The sequence below is a fragment of the Choristoneura fumiferana genome, chromosome 9, assembly GCF_025370935.1.
Source record: "Choristoneura fumiferana chromosome 9, NRCan_CFum_1, whole genome shotgun sequence".
NCBI lineage: Eukaryota > Metazoa > Arthropoda > Insecta > Lepidoptera > Tortricidae > Choristoneura > Choristoneura fumiferana.
Genome location: NC_133480.1, coordinates 13983052 through 14001774, shown reverse-complemented (window position 1 = coordinate 14001774; position 18723 = coordinate 13983052). Strand labels below are relative to the sequence as shown.

The 18723-nt window shown below is 38.7% G+C and overlaps 2 protein-coding genes across 2 annotated transcripts; both read left to right on the top strand.

Annotated features, from left to right (window-relative positions):
* Positions 1–3829: 3829 nt before the first annotated feature.
* On the top strand, positions 3830–6795 carry LOC141431352 (cytochrome P450 6B7-like). Its single transcript, XM_074092504.1, has 2 exons — positions 3830–5227; positions 6239–6795. The coding sequence occupies exons 1-2, from the start codon at positions 3847–3849 to the stop codon at positions 6415–6417; spliced, it is 1560 nt and encodes a 519-aa protein (XP_073948605.1). The 5' UTR covers positions 3830–3846; the 3' UTR covers positions 6418–6795.
* Positions 6796–15040: 8245 nt separating this feature from the next.
* Positions 15041–17797, top strand: LOC141430847 (cytochrome P450 6B4-like). The gene is made up of 2 exons (XM_074091707.1): positions 15041–16466; positions 17102–17797. Exons 1-2 carry the CDS (start codon positions 15092–15094, stop codon positions 17266–17268), a joined length of 1542 nt encoding a protein of 513 aa, XP_073947808.1. The 5' UTR covers positions 15041–15091; the 3' UTR covers positions 17269–17797.
* Positions 17798–18723: the final 926 nt, after the last annotated feature.

Below are 18723 nucleotides of genomic sequence, written 5' to 3'. Positions count from 1 at the left end.
GTACTGAAGTACAGTACACTTAGTGTAAGTTTTCGGTTACAAAATACGTCTCGATCGCGTTCGCGTAAAAATCTCAATTTATATGGAAACACGAACAGCGCCTCTAGCGAAACGTTTGCGATGTTCGTGTTTCCATAAAAATTGAGATTTTAACGTGAACGCGATTGAGACGTATTTTGTAACCGAAAACTTACACTAAGGGCAGTTTCCTACTTGCTACAATTGACAACGTCGAGTGGAAAAGTGAAGAGAAAGAGAGAGAGAGAGAGAGAGAGAGAGAGAGAGAGAGAGAGAGAAGAGAGAGAGAGAGAGAGAGAGAGAGAGAGAGAGAGGGGGGGAGGAAGAGAAGTAGAGAGAGAGAGGGAGTCTTTGCCGGCACGGAATAGAATATTAAGTAATTAAATAATGACGTATGTATGTATCTAAGTGACCTTAACTGGGATCCAGAATGTGTACGTGATGGACCTCACATCTAGGATGACTAGTCATTTTGACAGTTTTCTTGACCTGCAGGTATGTATCATCATGACGACTAATTATTATAAATTATACGATACGAGTTTGCGAAGTCACAATGATTTGCGTGCCAAATTATGTTAAGTCATTATTACTCGTACTAATATTTCTGTTGTTAAAAACATCGTGCGTAATTAAAACTTGGTTACTTAATTGTCAAGCAGGAAAATGACGCTCTTCTACAATTATCTCTTAACTAGGTTCGATGGAAGAGATCTCTTATTACTAGGGATTACTTCTTTCTGTCACTTGCATTAATACCTGCCACAGCGGAGGGTGCAAAAATATCAGACACGTCCTGCTAGCCCTAGAAATAGAGTCGTATCAGATATTTACTTCTGGACGCTTTGTTGTGTCAGATATTTTGGTGATGGGTACCTGTATTGTTATTTTTAAATGACCTATTATTATAATCCCGCGTGCCCAAAAATATCTGGACAAAATTGTACTCTGAATTGCGTAGGCGAGGGTTCAGATATTTTATAAGCACCTAAATTTAGTGTCATATTTGAATAATGTGTCTGCGCTGCTGAACAAAGGCCTCCCCCTTAGAACGCACACACAATGAACAACAACTCGCCACTTTCATTCACCGGTTGCTCGCAATTCTCACGATGTCGTCAGTCTATCTAGTGCAATGGGAGGCCTGCTAACGCTTCGTCTTCCGGGACTTCCGGTTCGTGGTCGCCACTCGAGTACTTAAATTCTCCCACAACGGTTATCTGTTCTCCGTGCTATATGACCTGCCCATTGCCACTTCAACGAGCTAATACACTTGGATATGTCGGTGACCCTTAACGTATCTCCTTATTTCTGATCCAGTAAAAAAAAAATAGCCGAGTAGTATACAGTCATTATCATTATAGCTAATGATAAAACAAAAACATTTTTTTTATAACAAAAGATGTTTTGTTATAAAAAAAAACACCCTTTTTAGTGTAAAACATCTAAGATAAAAGATAGAATAGTTTAATGTCAACTGCTCGTCACCTTTTACGAAAAATTGCTTTTTCCGATGCAGTGCCATTTCACCATATGAATTACGATGAGCTTAAATTGCTTAGCAACTGCGTTAAAGTAATTGAAATACAACCCGTGAAGTACTTGTTATTGAGTAGTTCCTCCATTGGTCAAATTTGGTCTTCATCATCAGTTCCACTTCACCAAATGATGATTTTCGAGAGCAAATGCACGAGTTACTCCTAAATACATCGAAATTACCATAGGCGTTCCTACAATATTTGAAGAGTTCCCTCGATTTCCTTAGGATCCTGATTTGGTGCTTATGGGACCTAATTGAAAGCATACCTAGACGAACGAAAAAAATTTTTTCAAATCGGTTCATAAATGACGGACTTCTGAGGTAACAAACATTAAAAAAACAACCGAATTGATAACCTCCTTTTTTGAAGTCGGTTAAAAAACAACTGCGCATTTCTATTGTTTTTGTCATTTGTTATTATCGCATTCCGGCTCACAACAAGTAAATGCTGATCACGGTGACGAAGCAAAACTTAAACGTGTTTGTGTGAAAGAAGCTTTATGTGTGCCCCTAAGTACAATAAATGCAAGTCACTGTGATGTGATATTTATTAATATTGTATTTCGTCATATTTTGTTTTTGTTCTTATTTTGACAATTTTATTGTACCAGTTGTAAATGTTTTCCATCTTTCTTAGGTAAGAGTACGGCACTGTCCGAGTCCTTTCTTCCCAGTCATCCATAATAGATTTTTTCCGAAAGCACACCTCCATCTCTTATAATGAACCTGATATAAAATTTTAAATATTAACCCCCTGTTTCACCATCCATATATTAAATTTGGTATCCGTTCATTTCACAACTAACGTTTGGCAACCTGATTCATTTCGCAACTTTTCATTTCGCAAACTCTAAAACTGTAAATATTTCGAGATTTATTTCAGGGCCACCGTGTAGAGCTCTTAGGTTAGGTTAGGTTAGTTATAAAGTCCTGAAATATTTACAGTTTCAGAAATATTAAGCAGTTGCGAAATGAACCAGGTTGCCAAACGTTAGTTGCGAAACATTAGTGAACCATTAAATTTATTTGACGGATAAATGTGATGCGTCTCTGGTTGTTTTGTTAAAATAGACGGAGATGGCATCACATTTATCCGTGATTAAAAATTAATCAATGGATGGTGAATCTATTAGAGGCTGTATAGCGTCTGTATTAATACTGCCTCTGAAAAGTAATAATATTACATGGTTCAAATAATGTACATCCCCTTGCTATATTTAAGGCTGTAGGTATATATTGTTAAGCTTATGGATTTTAAACTTGTATATTTGTAGTTTAATTTCTAGTCACAGGCTCGCGACGTCGAAGTTCCCAAGACGACCCCATAGAGCTTATGGGAACGGAAGCAATACCATGCCCTCGGTACCGCTATACTTTCAGAGCATGACATGAGTGCGTGTGAGCTAACTTGGGGGCGGCAGACGTGAGCTTGCCTTCGGAATACAAAAGCTTAATGGTTACTTGACCTGAAATGTATATTTCAGATTTTTTTATTTATTTATGATGGTGGAAGCATTCTACACTTCCACTGAACGTAGTTAAAGTAAGTGTTTAGTTTTGTAACTAAGGGACCCCATACATCCCTGTATTATTATTATTATTTTTGTAATATTTTCTTTAATTGTATACTGTAGTTTTTAAGTATTTTATTTGTAATTATTTTATTTTGAAAAAATGACTTTCTGCCAAGTTTCTTGCGACGCATTCTTCTTCGGCAATGATGGTCTTTCCGAAAGCGCTGGTAGTTTAAAAAATGACGTGTAAAAGTACCCATTGCGGCCTATTTACTGAATTTCGGTTAACCTTAGCGGTCCCCCGACACCGACAACGCTTAGATAAAAAAAAATACTAGGTACTTACTTATGCTAAATTAACTTAGGCTAATTTTGCGGGGAATCTGCATAGTCCCCGCGGGATAGTGATTAACGAATTATTCGCAGATGTAGTCGTGGGCAACAGCTAGGTAGCGCATAATTATTTTTTACTTTTTAGTTGTCTTTTTTGGCGGCGTTTTTTTTCGGGCGTTTTTTTGGTGAGCTATTATTGAACCAAAAATATTGTCTAATTTTATCTGTTCGGTTTATAATGTTGATTATTATTACTATCATATTAACCTTTTTGATAATTAACGTTTGTTTGTGCCCCAAAATACCAAACAATGAAGCAAAATAAGCGTTGACAAGATTACAGTTATTAAAATAACACGAAATCGCCAGTCATTGCTCTAACTACATTATATTAGCTAGTGTCTGGCCGGAATAAATCAGTTATTGCTTCACTTTGGCAACATGCTGGTCATACTGGGAACGCTTCTGTCACTCGTGGCAGCAGCTACTTACTTCGTACTCACACACAAGTATAACTTCTGGAAAAAATATGGCTTGCCCTCACCAAAACCTCTGCCTTTACTCGGTAACTATGCTGACTTTATCCTAATGAGAAAAAATCTAGGAGACACCTTTACGGAAATTTGCAAACAGTTCCCTAACGAGCCCATCATTGGAACGTATTATGGGACTGAGCCCGCAGTTATCATCAAAGACCCTGAGCTCTTAAAACTCGTCATCACCAAGGACTTTTATTATTTTAGCAGCCGCGAATTGAGAGAACATGTGCACAGAGAGCCTGCTACTAAGAATGTCTTCAGCGCCGAAGGTGACTACTGGCGCGTCATGAGACAAAACCTGACCCCAGTATTCTCCTCAGCCAAAATGAAGAAGATGTTTTATCTCATTGAGAAACGAACTGAAGAGTATCAGAAAGTACTGGCCAAAGAAATTAACGAAAAACAAATACATGACGCTCGGAGCTTCAACACGAGGTTTACGATGGACTGCATCGGATCGTGCATCTTCGGAGTCGACACAAACGCCATGTCGTCAGCAGCCAATGAGAACCCTTTTCGTATAATAAGCGACAAAATTTTGGATTTCAGCCCTAAAAAGTTATCTAAAGTTATTCTTCGTAGTATTTGGCCGTCTTTGTTCTATGCATTGAAGATGCAAGCGTTCCCTAAAGAAGCAAACGATTTCTTTGCGAATCTCGTTAAAGATGTCTTCAAAGAACGTAATCATAAACCCAGTGCCAGGAATGACTTCGTCGACTTCATATTGTCATTCAAACAAAACGATTATTTAGAAGGAGATGAGATTAAATCTATGAAAATCAAGGATGGAAGTACAGGGAAGATTAAACTATCGGTTGATGATGAAATGCTAGTGGCACAGTGTCTTGTGTTTTTCGCTGCTGGCTTCGAGACTTCTGCTGCGACGATGAGTTTTACTCTATACGAATTAGCTAAGAAACCAGAGGTGTTGCAAAAGGTATTGGAAGAAGTGGATGAGCACATGAAGACGCACGATGGAAAAATCACTTACGATTGTGTGACGGAACTGCCGTACCTGGAAGCTTGTATAGACGAAAGTTTGCGTCTGTATCCGGTCTTGGGTGGACTTACTCGTGAAGTGGTGGAGGACTACACGCTGCCCTCCGGCGTGGTGCTGAAGAAGGGCGTGCGCGTGCACATCCCCGTGTACTATCTGCAGAAGCACCCGGACTACTTCCCCGAGCCCGAGGAGTACCGCCCAGAGCGGTTCCTGGGCGCGAACAAGCAAGATGTCAAACCATTCACTTACTATCCCTTTGGTGAGGGACCAAGAATTTGCATTGGTGAGTTCTACTATCTTTTAGCTCACGTTTGAATTGCGACAAACAAACTTTTAACCTCACATACCTACTCTTACTTACTTTAGTAGGTAAGGTTAGTACCATCCTCTGTTTCTGTACCTGACTACTACATTTCAAAGCTATTAGATCAAATATGTAGAGCCCAAATAAATATAGGTACTTTTCACTTCTCATGCTCGTAAAGTTCGTGTTTATGCTGGATCTAGGCGATATAAAATGACTTTTTATGCTCTAACACGTTTTTTACGTTTTATGTATGTACGTATTTGGTTTGTATGAGATGGGCTCGGAAAATCATTATAATGTTGGCCTTATCGTAGTTTTAGAACACGGAGTATTCCGTAGAGGGGTTTTAGTTTAAGTTTTGCTTGTTCAACTGAGTTATTTTTGTATATATAACTAGCTTTTGCCCGTGGCTTCGCCCGCGTGGAATTCTGTTATCGCGCGCTGTTCCCTCGGGAACTGTACATTTTTCCGGGATAAAACGTAGCCTCGGGCCCATAAACTATCTCTACGCCAAAATTACGACGATCCGTCGCTCCGGACAAACATACAAACACACACACTTTCGCATTTATAATATTAATATGGATATATGGCATAACAACAGATAACAACAATATAACAAAAGATGGCATAATATTATGGTATACAATACAAATAGTTTACTAAATTAGCCTACGAGGACGGAGTCGCATGCAACAGCTAGCATTAAATAAAAAACATGTTTTGTTTATGACAGAAGAGCAAAACTTAATTTAAATTTATAAAATTAATATTAGGCGTCTCTACGGCCAGTAACAATTTACGTTTTTTTTTAATATCCTATAGAGTGTCCACTGCTGGGCAATTTTACGCTTACGAGTCTAAAAAGTTTTTATGTCACAAACACAGGATCGCCTCCAAGCCACTGGTCAACAGCTCATAGAGCCACCAGTACAATTAGTTTTAGAGTGATATAACATTATCCTAACGCAGTATCCTTGTCTCCAGGCATGCGGTTCGCGAAGATGCAGATGCTGGCGGGACTGGTGACTCTCCTGAAGGATTACACCGTGGAGCTGCCGGCCACTACGCCACGGAAGCTCACCTTCACGCCCAATGCCTTCACCACGCAGACCAGGGAACAGTTGGCTCTCAAGTTCCTGCCACGACGAGTACTTGCCGCTTAGTCATTAACTTATTTACTGAACTGATATTTTTTAAGTAGGTTATTAGTTAAATCATTTAACCGGTGGTCCGCGGACCACTGGTGGCCCCTGGAAGAACTCGAAGTGGTCCGCGAAGCCATCAACAACGAATTGGCAAAACGACGCGCCAGTCAAGTAACGGTCGCAACCGTTCATTCATTTACAATTTTACTTCTACCGTATATTACCTTCAAACAGTTGGTGGCCCATGGCAAGACAGAAATCCTGTCAAATGGTCCCTCTTAACTAAAAGGTTAAGCACCGCTGAGTTAAATAGTCCCAGAAGTGGGCCGCAAGTGTAGGCTGTTAAATAAATAAGAATAACTATAAGATAATAAATTAAGTTAGGTAAATAATTAATTTTTTTCAAAAACTAACTTTTTCCCACTGTCGCTCCTGTTTCTTTTAAGATACTATGTTATGTACTATTCTTGGTATGGATTTCCGATCACGGGCCCATGGGGAGCCAGTCTTTGAAGTGCTTTCATGGGGCAGAAGGCCATATCGATACCTAGAAGCTCAAAGGGCGGAAAGGACATTTGGGCGTAAAGGTGGCATCTTACACAGTTTTTTTTTCTCTATCGATCAGTATAATCCACGTAAGGAAATTCGCTCAAAAATATCCCCTTTACGGCCTGTGTTGTTTTAGTCCCTAAACTCATTTATTTTCAAAATTTAGGCTATAAATAACAAAAAAAACTACATTGTATAATCATCAAGGCAGTAAGTAAATTATTAATTATTTTAACACCGATTTAAAGAGACACATATTTTTACACTCCCTTTATTGCCTCGAAAAATATGTAAGACATACGGCGTAAAACCTGTTAATTTATTCAACTGTTCTTTACGACCACCAAATATTTCACCGTTTATTTTGGTTTCTTAAGACCGCAGACTAATATAATAAAAAGTATGGAATAAAATGTTTTTTTTTTACTCTTTGAAACAGCCTAATTTACTACCTTAAAAAGAAGTTGAACTTTCCTATACGACTCATTGCAAGCTAAATTTGCGATGATGTTATCTTTACGCCCCTGTGAACCCAAAATAAGCCAATTTTACTAGTTCTTAAAGTACATCTGATTCAATCCTGCGCACGATCTCTGTAACCACACAGTTTGCATACAATTGGAGTATATTAACAAAAACTACAAGATTTTTTTTTTATGTAACATTAGAAACAACAGAACTATATATATTTTTCACCACAGCACCTCAAACAGGCAGGTTTTGCTATGAAAATCATGAGCAAAATCGCATTTTGCTCACTCCGTGAGACAAAGTAACTTTTAATTATTTTTTTAAATGCTGAGTACAGTGTTGGGTCTACTCACTGAATTCCAAATTTTGAACTTTACTTTGATCTGTCATTTCACTTCAACACGAAAAAAGCGAGAGATAGGATCAAATGTGTTGATTACGATTTTAAATTAAATTATGATATTAAAAATATTTCCAAATGTAAATTTTCCCGATCTTTTAAAAAGTATGCAACCTCGTTGCACGAAAGCCGCTTCTCTTTTTTTATAAAATAATTACGTATACTGCCTCTACAGTTGGAATAAATATTTGTTAAATTGAATGATTTTTTAACAAATCTATTTATGTTATGTAATAGAATCTTAATAAAATTCATATTTAAAGGAAATCTTAATAAAATTGATATAGGTTTAATAACATTTATAATAAATTTATATGTTTATTGTTCAACCTTTTTAATGACCACCAGATGAGGCTTCTTGCAGTATTAAAAAAAGTGTGACATATATAGCACAAGAAGGTCTAAGCTCAAATTACAATGCATGTTATGAGTATGAGATTTGTATTGTATCTACTAAGCACTTTTTTATGGTTTAAAGGTGATTATTATATTTGTTTCTTAATAATCGGATTATATAAAAAAAAATGTTTGTTTATAAACAGGTAGGTATATGGGTTTTACTCTTATTACATTTAAATGATGTTCTCGCTGCTGAGGTGAAAAATTGTATGTGTCACACGAGACCAAAGTTTTTTTGCGTCTCGTGTATTTGAATCCCTTGCTGCTCAGGATTCTAACCTAGAATCACTCGCTGACGCTCGTGATTCAATTATAGAATCCTTCGCTTACTCGGGATTCAAAATCACACTCGCAACAAAAAACAACTTTGCTCTCTTGTTGCACAAATAACTATTCTAAGTTTTCCTGTTTTTTGCTTATCCTGAAAAGTTGTGTTTTGTGTTTTACGCTCTTAGAGCCCCAAGGTATCGATAATAAAATTCAGATGGGCGCAACCATAGAGGTCTATCCTTTATGTCCTCCACTTTAAGTAAACTAGCCAGGCAGGACGTATCCTGCCTGGCTAGTTTACTAGACATAGAGTGCGCTGTGGGGTTGGGATGCTATGGACAGGATTACCGGGCTATGGAGTGAGGATAACGAATGCCTACTATTAAAATCTCTCACAAATTTTACTAAGGGCCTGTTTCACCACTTGTCGACTAACTTTAAGTGACGGATATCAGTGATGCCGTCTCTGTTGTTTTTGTCCAAATATACAAAGACGGTATTACTTTTATCTGACTAAGTGACTCACCATCCATTAAATGAGCCCTCAAACTGTAGATATTAGTATACTTTTACATTATACGAGTAGGTGTCTATGGAAGATCTGTTTTTGAAGTCGGTTAGTAACAAGTAAACTATGTTTCATTGTTCCCGTTCAGCAAGCCACTCGTCCCGCTCTTCCGGCGCCGGAAACGGAAACGTCTTTGACGGGAGCTCCACCGCAGCTGGCCCTATACTACCAAGTGCAATATACGAACTTCGTATCTTGCCGTCCCGCTGACGCTAATATTATTTCATACGAGAGTGAGAGGGACGGTACGATAGTTCGATTTTTGAATTTTGTACTAGTCCCCCTGGCTTCAAGTTAACGTCACTCCACACATCTTTGCAGTGCCCATACAAAATGTACAGATACGTATTTGCGGCTTTTGCTGTTGACACGTTGGCTGCCCACCATAATTCACCTAAAGTGTTGCTTCCACGCCCCATACAAATTTAGTGATCTCACCGGTGATGTTCACAGCATAGCCCTATTGCTGAGGTGTTTAAGAGGTCTCTTTGTTCCATTCTCCATACAAACGTAGTCCCGGTCTCATTTGAAAACTAGGCAACAGAAATAGATGAAATTTTGTAAGTATAGACTAGACGTAATTATCTATGCCTGTAATTTTTAAAAATTTCATATAAATGTGTAATATCAGAATTACAGGAGCTCAAAAGTCGACAAAAAAAGATGTCAACTTTGCACGAGAATTACAGACTAATAAAGCATTTTTACAAAAATCGAAAAAACCGCAGGCATAGACAATATGAATATCTTGATTGTAAAATATCATTGATTCCTGCGCTATACTTTTCGTATAATATGAGGACAACGAAATCCAAAATTCAACCGCCCAAATCTTGAAAAGCCTACAGCTCTCTCGATATAAATCACGGACGTCGTTGGAAGGTATGGGGGAGCATGGGGGGGATGGCTGCGAGCGCTTATGTCACTAGCGATATTTTTACCCCACGGTCTTGGCCTTTGGGCAAATGCTATTGGCCACACAGAGGATTACGTGATCCCTCCAGTAATGCTCATGCTCGACTTCGCTCGCATGAACCATTAAGGCTGGGTTTCAACAATAGATGTGCGAGGAATGTACTTTTCATTAACCAATAGGAACGCTTCATTTACCCTCGCCTCGCTCCGCTCAGCAGTTTCCACCAGAGCGGTGCTGTGCGACAGTAGGTAAGTGAAGCGTTTCTATTGGTTCATGAAAAACACGTTCACACATCATCGAACATCTTTGGTGGAAAAGCAGCCTAAAGGAGCGGCCACACCGATTTTTAAACAACGGTGACTGACTTCACCGCATGCTCTCTACCAAAAGTCGTGGCGATTCCGCACCGTCTGCGTATTTTAAGCAGCGGTGTGCGGTGTGGAGAGCATGCAATTAAAACGGTGCGCATACGATGCGTCAATGCGATTGCGTACCGTTTTTTGAGCAGCGGTGTGGTCGCGGCCTTAAGCTGCGCGTACACTGCATCGGAATCGGAGCGTACGCACCGTACAGAGCGGATGGATTTGTTGCTTTGTGTAGATTTCTACGGCACAAAAATGTTGATACAGTGCACGCAGTACCATAGAAATATAATTATACAAAGCAACAAATCCGTCCGCTCCGTACGCTCCGATTCCGAATACCAACGATCGTGCCACGCGGAACAGTCCGGTAAACACAGACCTACTACCTAACCTACCTAATGTTTCACTGCTATGTCCACTGCTGGACATAGGCCTCCCCCAAGGCTCTCCACTCAGACCGGTCTTGTGCTTTCCGCATCAACCGCGATCCCGCGATCTTAACCAAGTCGTCACTCCATCGTGTTGGCGGCCTACCGACAGCTCGTCTCCCGGTCCGCGGACGCCATGCGAGAACCTTCTGACCCCATCGGCCATCGACAAAATGTTTAATTAAATTGAATTAAAGTTTGTTCAGCATAGTACATCTTGGTGGTAAAGTATTTGGTCCACTGGGTCACCCAAGACCTGTGCGACAACCGGGACATAGAAAGGGAGCGCAGGGCGCTGGCTGTGCGTTGCAATATGTTGGCCCGTAGGTTCGCGCGATGTAGCGACGACGTCACGTCAAGCTGGCGCTTTTCAAAGGCTACTGCCAGTCGTTCTACACGTGCAGCTTGTGGGTTAACTACACACACAGCGCGTACAGGATGTTAATCGAACCTCACGATACTAACGCCATCTAGCGATATTTCCCCTCTGTGAAGTGAAGACCCTTCAGAGGAGTCTTTACCTATAGTGCAGGGGGTGCATTGCACACGGGCGCAGTGGTCTTAGGGGCGCCGGCCGCGGCACTTTGTACCTATTCCATTTTGACCGCGCGCTTCCTAGATGGCGCTAAAGTAAAAATTGCACACGGGCGCTACATGGGATAAAGACGTCGCTGAGACCCTCATTAGTATAGAATGAAAATGTACAGTCGAACAAATTGAATCATGACCCAGGGTGGAAACTTTGTGCTACTAATGTCATGTTGACATCTCATACTTTTGTAAAGGAAATAGTGAAATGATTATTAAAAGGTTCCACCCTGGGTCATGATTCAATTTGTTCGACTGAACACCTAAACTAAGAAACGGTCGGCTACTCATGTCAATGTTTGATAAAATAATGTAAGGCAATGCAAAGGAAAAATATTCATTGCTATGAATTTCATATTAGGCTTTTATACGTTTTAAATAATTTACTTCTTTGTTATTTTATATTTAAGTACATACGGATCTGAGACGTGGGCGCTAACGATGGGCCTCATGAGAAAACTCAAAGTCACTCAGAGGGCTATGGAGAGGGCTATGCTCGGGGTTTCTCTGCGGGATAGAATTAGAAATGATGATATCCGCAGTAGAACTAAGGTTACCGACATAGCCCGAAGAATTGCGAAACTAAAGTGGCAGTGGGCGGGGCACATTGCTCGCAGAACTGATGGCCGATGGGGCCAGAAGGTTCTCGAATGGCGTCCGTGGACCGGGAGACGAGCTGTCGGTAGGCCTCCAACAAGATAGCGACGACTTGGTTAAGATCGCGGGATCGCGGTGGATGCGGAAAGCACAAGACCGGTCTGAGTGGAGAGCCTTGGGGGAGGCCTATGTCCAGCAGTGGACGTCTTTCGGCTGACATGATGATGATGAAGAATAAATTAGTTCCATCCCGATATTCAAAATTTTTTTTTCAAGTCTTTTAAATTAACGATTTCTTTTGCTGTTAATTCGTATTGAGTTTTTTTCTAACTTCGATATTAAGTATTTTTTTAATATCTATATTACAGCACTACTGATCTAACCACGGAACAGAAAAAAATAATGGAACTGCCAAAAGCTTCAACTTGTACCGAAAAAGACCGAAACCCGTGTCGCCGGAAATGCGCACATGCGCATTGGACACACGCTGAAATCTTGGCGCTTATTGGTCATTAGCTTCTATTCGAAAAAAGGTAATAACTTTTGAACCAGCAACATTAATTAGAACTTTAAATCCACGTTATACTTAAAGTACAATTCAATAGAATCTGTCAATTTTCTTCATATTTAAGACACCCTATCGTGGGCACACTTGATTATTATATGTCCCTGTTGTTGCAATTATCATCTAAGAATCAAAAAGAATAAGACCACATCACAAAGCCTTAGGCAGCCCGGTTTGTTTATATTAGTAGCTGGAAGTGTCTGCAGGATTATCAGATTCTATTGAATTGGAGTTTATATATATCGCTGAGAGTCCATTGCGCAGCTACGTAGCGCCACATCACCCTGTCTAGCGGAACTAATTTGACAAGAATGTCAAGATTGTCAAGTTAGTTTCGCTATTCACGAATTGGTGTCAAATTTTTTAGACGTATATAAAGCATTGTAAAATGAGCTCTATGTGAATACGTTTAGATTCAACACGACTGAAAATGATTGCTACATGTCTCTTCTTCAGGAATCGTAAGCACTAAAGCGATGGGCGCAGCACAGCTACGGTGATATCGATATACGTACTACTTTATAGGTCAAAGATGAAAATAGGTTTGACTATAAGTATTATGATTAGGTACTTATTACATTACATTATTAAAAGTAGTTTAGTGCCTGTTTTACTCTTTGTACATTCTTTTATTTAACTTCAGCTCATATAGGTAGGTGGTAGGTATTTGTTTTTTCCTTCAAATCTAACGAGGTATTCGTAAATTTGATCCACTTACAGTGGTTGGATTAACTTGAAATTTAGCAATAAGATAATGATAAATAATAAAAGAGGTACAGCTGTTTAAGTAAAATCAAAAAATACACACATTCGGATATAAGACTTCCTCCTTTTTTTGAAGTCGGTTAAAAATCTTGACTTTAAAATGAAAATTTTAATAGAAACTTACATTGTCACTTGTGAATTAGTATCAGTGTCTCATGATATTTGTTTATTTATCTAATCTATCTAATACATTTAGGGGCTGTTTCACCATCCATTGATTAGTGTTAACTGACGGTTAAATGTGATGCCATCTCCGTCTATTCGAGCAAAACAAATAGAGACGGCATCACATTTAACCGCCAGTTAACACTAATCAATGGATGGTGAAACAGCCCCTTAAACGAGCAATCTACAGGCTGTTCGGCACATGGACCGTCAATTTTTTTTGGGATATTGTTGGGGTTATTTGCTATATTTTGACCCTTTGACCTTGGGTCCTAAGGGTCAAGGTTTTGAAGCTATGATTTTTTAAATGTTTTTCTCAAATTTCCCGAAATCCCGCCTTTAAACGTTCGTAACTTTTTTTATTAATGTATGTAAAATTTATTATTTTTTGTATTTAATACTTGGTAATACATGCTTGTTCAAATAATAATGGTGTTTATTATAATTCATAGTCTCAGAGGGACGTACGAGGATTTTTATTCCAAAACATTACTGATTGTGTGAAAAAAATCCTACTTCGAAAATCAATTATTAAAAAACAAAAGACAATTGGGTAGTCTTTTTTTTCTTCTAACTGTTCTCCCCTGTTCTTAATGAACGCCCGACATCCTTTCTTACTTGAGCCGCATTCCGGCTTTCATTGTCATAAAACCTGTGTTTATCCTTTCAGTTCTGTGCCTCCTGTGATCAGTGATGTAACTCGACTTGTACCCTTTTGTCTTTTTATTTAGAAACTAGCTATGCCCGCGACTTCGTCCGCGTGGACTTAGATTTATCGCAGTTATTTATTGTTTTGACTGCCTAGCATCATAATTTTTGGGTTCTATTGCGCTAATATAGGCGTCTAGTAACAGTTTTTCTCAAATATCTAATGTACAGACACCGACTTTCTAGAGATTTATTATATGAATAGAATAGATCTGTGCCTCCTGTGATTAATGATACAAGTGCAAAGTCGTTATTTTACAGGAGAGCGAAAATAAGATTTAAACAATTCTTGTTTGTGAGCCAAGGGGGCTAGCATTTACCGAAGCACTTTTTTTATACATAAAAACATATTCTATAAACGTGCATTTAGTGTTTTTCTTTAAATTTTACTCGAGTGAGGTCGAAAAAGATCACTTTCAAATCACCATTCAAACGCAAACTTAAAATGGGCTAGTTGAGCTAGAAGGATGCTTTACCTGCCTAAAGTTTCAAGAATTAACTTACTTATTTCTAGATCTACTAAGGCGTCTTTTTTACTATTAGTTAATACATTTTTTATTATATCTAGTAATCGTGACCGCTCCCCCCCCCCATTCCAGAACATAAAACACGTGAGTGATATCAGTCCATCCATTTTTTCTTTAGGCTTTATAGTCCTTATTATTAAACTGATAAAATTGAACCAATCATAGAAAAAGTATCACCAACAATGGGTCCACTGACGCATCTGGTTGATAAAATACGTCCATACACATAAACACGTCTGATAACACGTATATATATACGGATACGGTTTTAATCATCATGACATGACATATATTATATTGATAAAATGCTGACTTCAGAACGATAAACCGTCCAAATATATAGTAACGAACCTGGGTAGATTAAGATCATTCATTGAAAGAACGGGGATTGGGTCTAACTCACCCACCATCATGCTCTCTGTAATCCTGTGCGGCGTGTTAGGCCTCTTGGCCGCGGCTTATTACTATCTTTACCGCAAAAACACAGTATTGGAAAGGAAGAGGCCTGCCGCATACCGAAGCTTCACTTGTCGTTGGAAATTACTGGAATATATAACGGGAGAGCAAAGTCTTGGCGACGTGTGTGTAAAAATTTGCCACCAATTCCCAAAAGAACCAATCATCGGGACCGTCTATGGAACCGAACCAGCGGTCATTGTTAAGGATCCCGAGATACTCAAGATTGTATTCACAAAAGATTTCTACTATTTTAACAGCAGAGAACAAGCTGCGCACACTCATAAGGAGCTAACATTTAGGAATGTATTCAGCGAGGCTGGCGACCGCTGGAGAGTGCTTCGGCAGAATTTGACACCCCTGTTCTCATCGTCCAAAATGAAGGCCATGTTCCACCTCATCGAGCTTAATACCAAAATGTATGCTAAGTTGCTCGAAGAAGAAACGAAAGTTTCCCTCGTACAGGATATCAAGGAGTTAAATTTAAGGTACACCATGGACTGCATCGGATCATGCATTTTTGGCTTAGAAACCAATGTTCTAAGCGACAATTCAGAAACAAATCCTTTTAGGCAAATCGGCAAAAGTATATTTGACTTCAATTTCAATCGTAGAATACGACTGATAATGAGATCAATTTGGCCAAGTATTTATTTTGCATTTAAGATGCAAAACTATCAGAAGAATATGGGCATTTTCTTCGAAAATCTACTTGAAGGCGTATTTAACTCTAGAAACAACCAGCCAGGAGCAAGAAACGATTTTATAGATTACCTCTTGACTTTTAAATCAAAAGACTATATCGAAGGAGATGCGATGGCGTCCATGAAATCAAAGGAGCTGAATGGCAGTAAGATACAGATAAAAGTTACTCATGACATGTTAGCTGCGCAGAGTTTAGTGTTCTTTGCTGCTGGTTTTGAAACTTCATCGACAACTATGACCTTCTCGCTTTTTGAGCTGGCTAAACACCAAGATGTTCAACAACGTGTGTATGAAGAATTGACGAAGTATTTGAAGAAGACGGAGGGAAAAGTAACGTACGAGGTGACCAGTGAGCTGCCTTACATGGAGGCTTGCGTGGACGAGGCTCTTCGCTTGTACCCCGTGTTGGGGACATTGACACGAGAGGTGGTTGAGGACTACACTCTTCCTAACGGCGTGAAGCTTGAGAAAGGCGTGCGCGTGTTCATCCCAACACATTACATGCATAAGAATCCAGATTATTGGCCAGAGCCGCTGAAATATGATCCGGAGAGATTTTTTGGTGACAACAAGCACACGCCTTACACATATTTCCCATTCGGCGAAGGCATGAGGGTTTGTTTAGGTGAGAGCATAAATACTATACTTTTTAGTAAACTAAGCAAACTCGTTCCTACACATTAGACGTTCCTAGTTTAGCAACATAACACACATATGACATTAGGTGGTATATGCATTTCTTTGCTTCAACTTCCACTGTAGATACAAGGTTCATAAAATGATTGCAGTAAATTATCAACTTCTAAAATTGGTCTTCCTGTTTAAGTGAATAAAAGATTATGTATAAGCTCAAAAAAAGTTACATAAAACCTCGTATGTACAGGGAAAGAGACTGATTTCCGTACTTACCCGTTTTTCGTTGCAAATGTCAAGTTTTCATTCCATACATATGCCAAAGAAATCGGAGTGAAATTGATTTATGAAAAGGTACGCAATTCAATTTCTTCTATTTTTCAGATGACAAATATCAAATAAGCTTCTTTGTGTCGCGATATTGCGACGAGATCGGAAAAACATCCCTAAATTCAACTGCTAGGTTTCGAAGCTTGAAATTTAGCTTGAATGTTTTTATGCAAGATTAATGCAATGTAATTCTTGGGAATTGCCTTCGGCAACTTCCGCAGGATCCTATGATTTTAATTCAATTGTTAAACCTAATTTTTTAAGGCTTTGTTTATCATATTTGTTACTACTTTTCAGGCAAACGCTTCGGCCGTATGCAGATGTATGCAGGTCTCGTATCGATCCTGAGGAAATACAGAGTTGAGCTGGCCCCAGGAATGCCTCGCGACATCGAGGTCGATCCCCAGTCAATAGTCATCGTACCCAAGAACCCTGTGCTACTCAAGTTCATCGAGCGCAATTGAGCCACGTTTTTGTTGAGCCATGATTATACCGAGCTACTCATACCATTGCCATAACTGATAGGTATAAAATAAATAATAATAATAATTTAAACAAACACACACACACACACACACACACACACGCAGTCTCTAGTTACACTTTTAAATATTTCTATTGTTAATTAAGTTAAGAGGCAATATCGCGATTTTTTGTGTTTGTCATTGGGCTTTAGTTCATAAGTAGCATAGCGATTAATATTGTATTGTATATCTCTATGACTGTGTAATCTATTTTGGTAAATAAATAGATTCATCTAGATATCTTATCTTAATAATTATTAAATAAAATAAAAATAATGGGGTAATTTTTGGCTGGTTTGGTTTGGTTTGGTTTTTGTCAGAATGGAATTAATTAATGGTAACTGCACAACTCCGTGGTGGCAGCCCATATTAGTTAAGATTTTGTATGCCCTACGGCCCAACATGGTGATGTAATATTTATACATGATCTGTGCATATGTACTAATATAAATAAACTATTTGTATTTTGTATTTGTATTTTCTTTTATGTTTTTTTCTTACGTGAAACTGACCGTGATTGACCCTGATCTCACCTGATGTTAAGTGCAGATGAGGCCAAAGGTGTATCTCACTGTTTCAGTAACAGCATACGAATAAATAATGTCAGGAAGCGTAACTCAGAACAAATTCCACACAAAAAGTGGCCATACCTAAAACCAAAACGAATGATTTAAAAACAAATCACTTTCAAGGTTGCAAATAGATGTTTGTTGATTGGTTAAAATTAAGAAAGAAAGCGTCCAAGAGCGTGTCGGACACGCCCAAAATAGGGTTCCGTAGCCATTACGAAAAATAAGTAATATTTTACTAAGGATTTCGTATTTTATACGGAATATTCCAAGTTTAGGTATATTTTATACCTTAGGCTGCTATTTATTCTTAAACTACTAATAATTCTCAAGCAAAGCAAGCCGTTATAGTTTTCTTTGATATACTTACTACCATCCTGAATTTTTTAGGTATATTTTATACCTTAGACTGCTATTTATTCTTAAACTACCTCAAGCAAAGCAAGCCGTTATAGTTTTCTTTGATATACTTACTACCATCCTGAATTTTTTAAAAATTTTCCACCCACCGGTTTAGATTTTAAAGGGGGGGGCGCTCGATTTTAATGAAAATATGCACTTTAAAGTTGAATATTTCGCAAACAAATCAAAGAATCGAATGGTTTTTAAAGACCTATCCAACGATACCCCACACTATAGGGTTGGATGAAAAAAAAAAATCACCCCCACTTTACGTCTATGGGAGGTACGTTAAAAAATTTTTTTTTTAAATTTTTAATTGTACCATTTTGTCGGTATAGTTTATTTATATATCCGTGCAAAATCACAGCTTTCTATTATTGCTAGTCCCTGAGCAAAGCCGCGGACGGACAGACAGACAGACATG

Excerpts from the sequence above, each read along its gene's own strand:
- LOC141431352 (XM_074092504.1), top strand. The coding sequence starts at position 3,847 with ATGCTGGTCATACTGGGAACGCTTCTGTCACTCGTGGCAGCAGCTACT. Across the intron at positions 5,228-6,238 it reads GGGACCAAGAATTTGCATTG|GCATGCGGTTCGCGAAGATG; the intron begins GTGAGTTCTACT and ends CCTTGTCTCCAG.
- LOC141430847 (XM_074091707.1), top strand. The coding sequence starts at position 15,092 with ATGCTCTCTGTAATCCTGTGCGGCGTGTTAGGCCTCTTGGCCGCGGCT. Across the intron at positions 16,467-17,101 it reads AGGCATGAGGGTTTGTTTAG|GCAAACGCTTCGGCCGTATG; the intron begins GTGAGAGCATAA and ends ACTACTTTTCAG.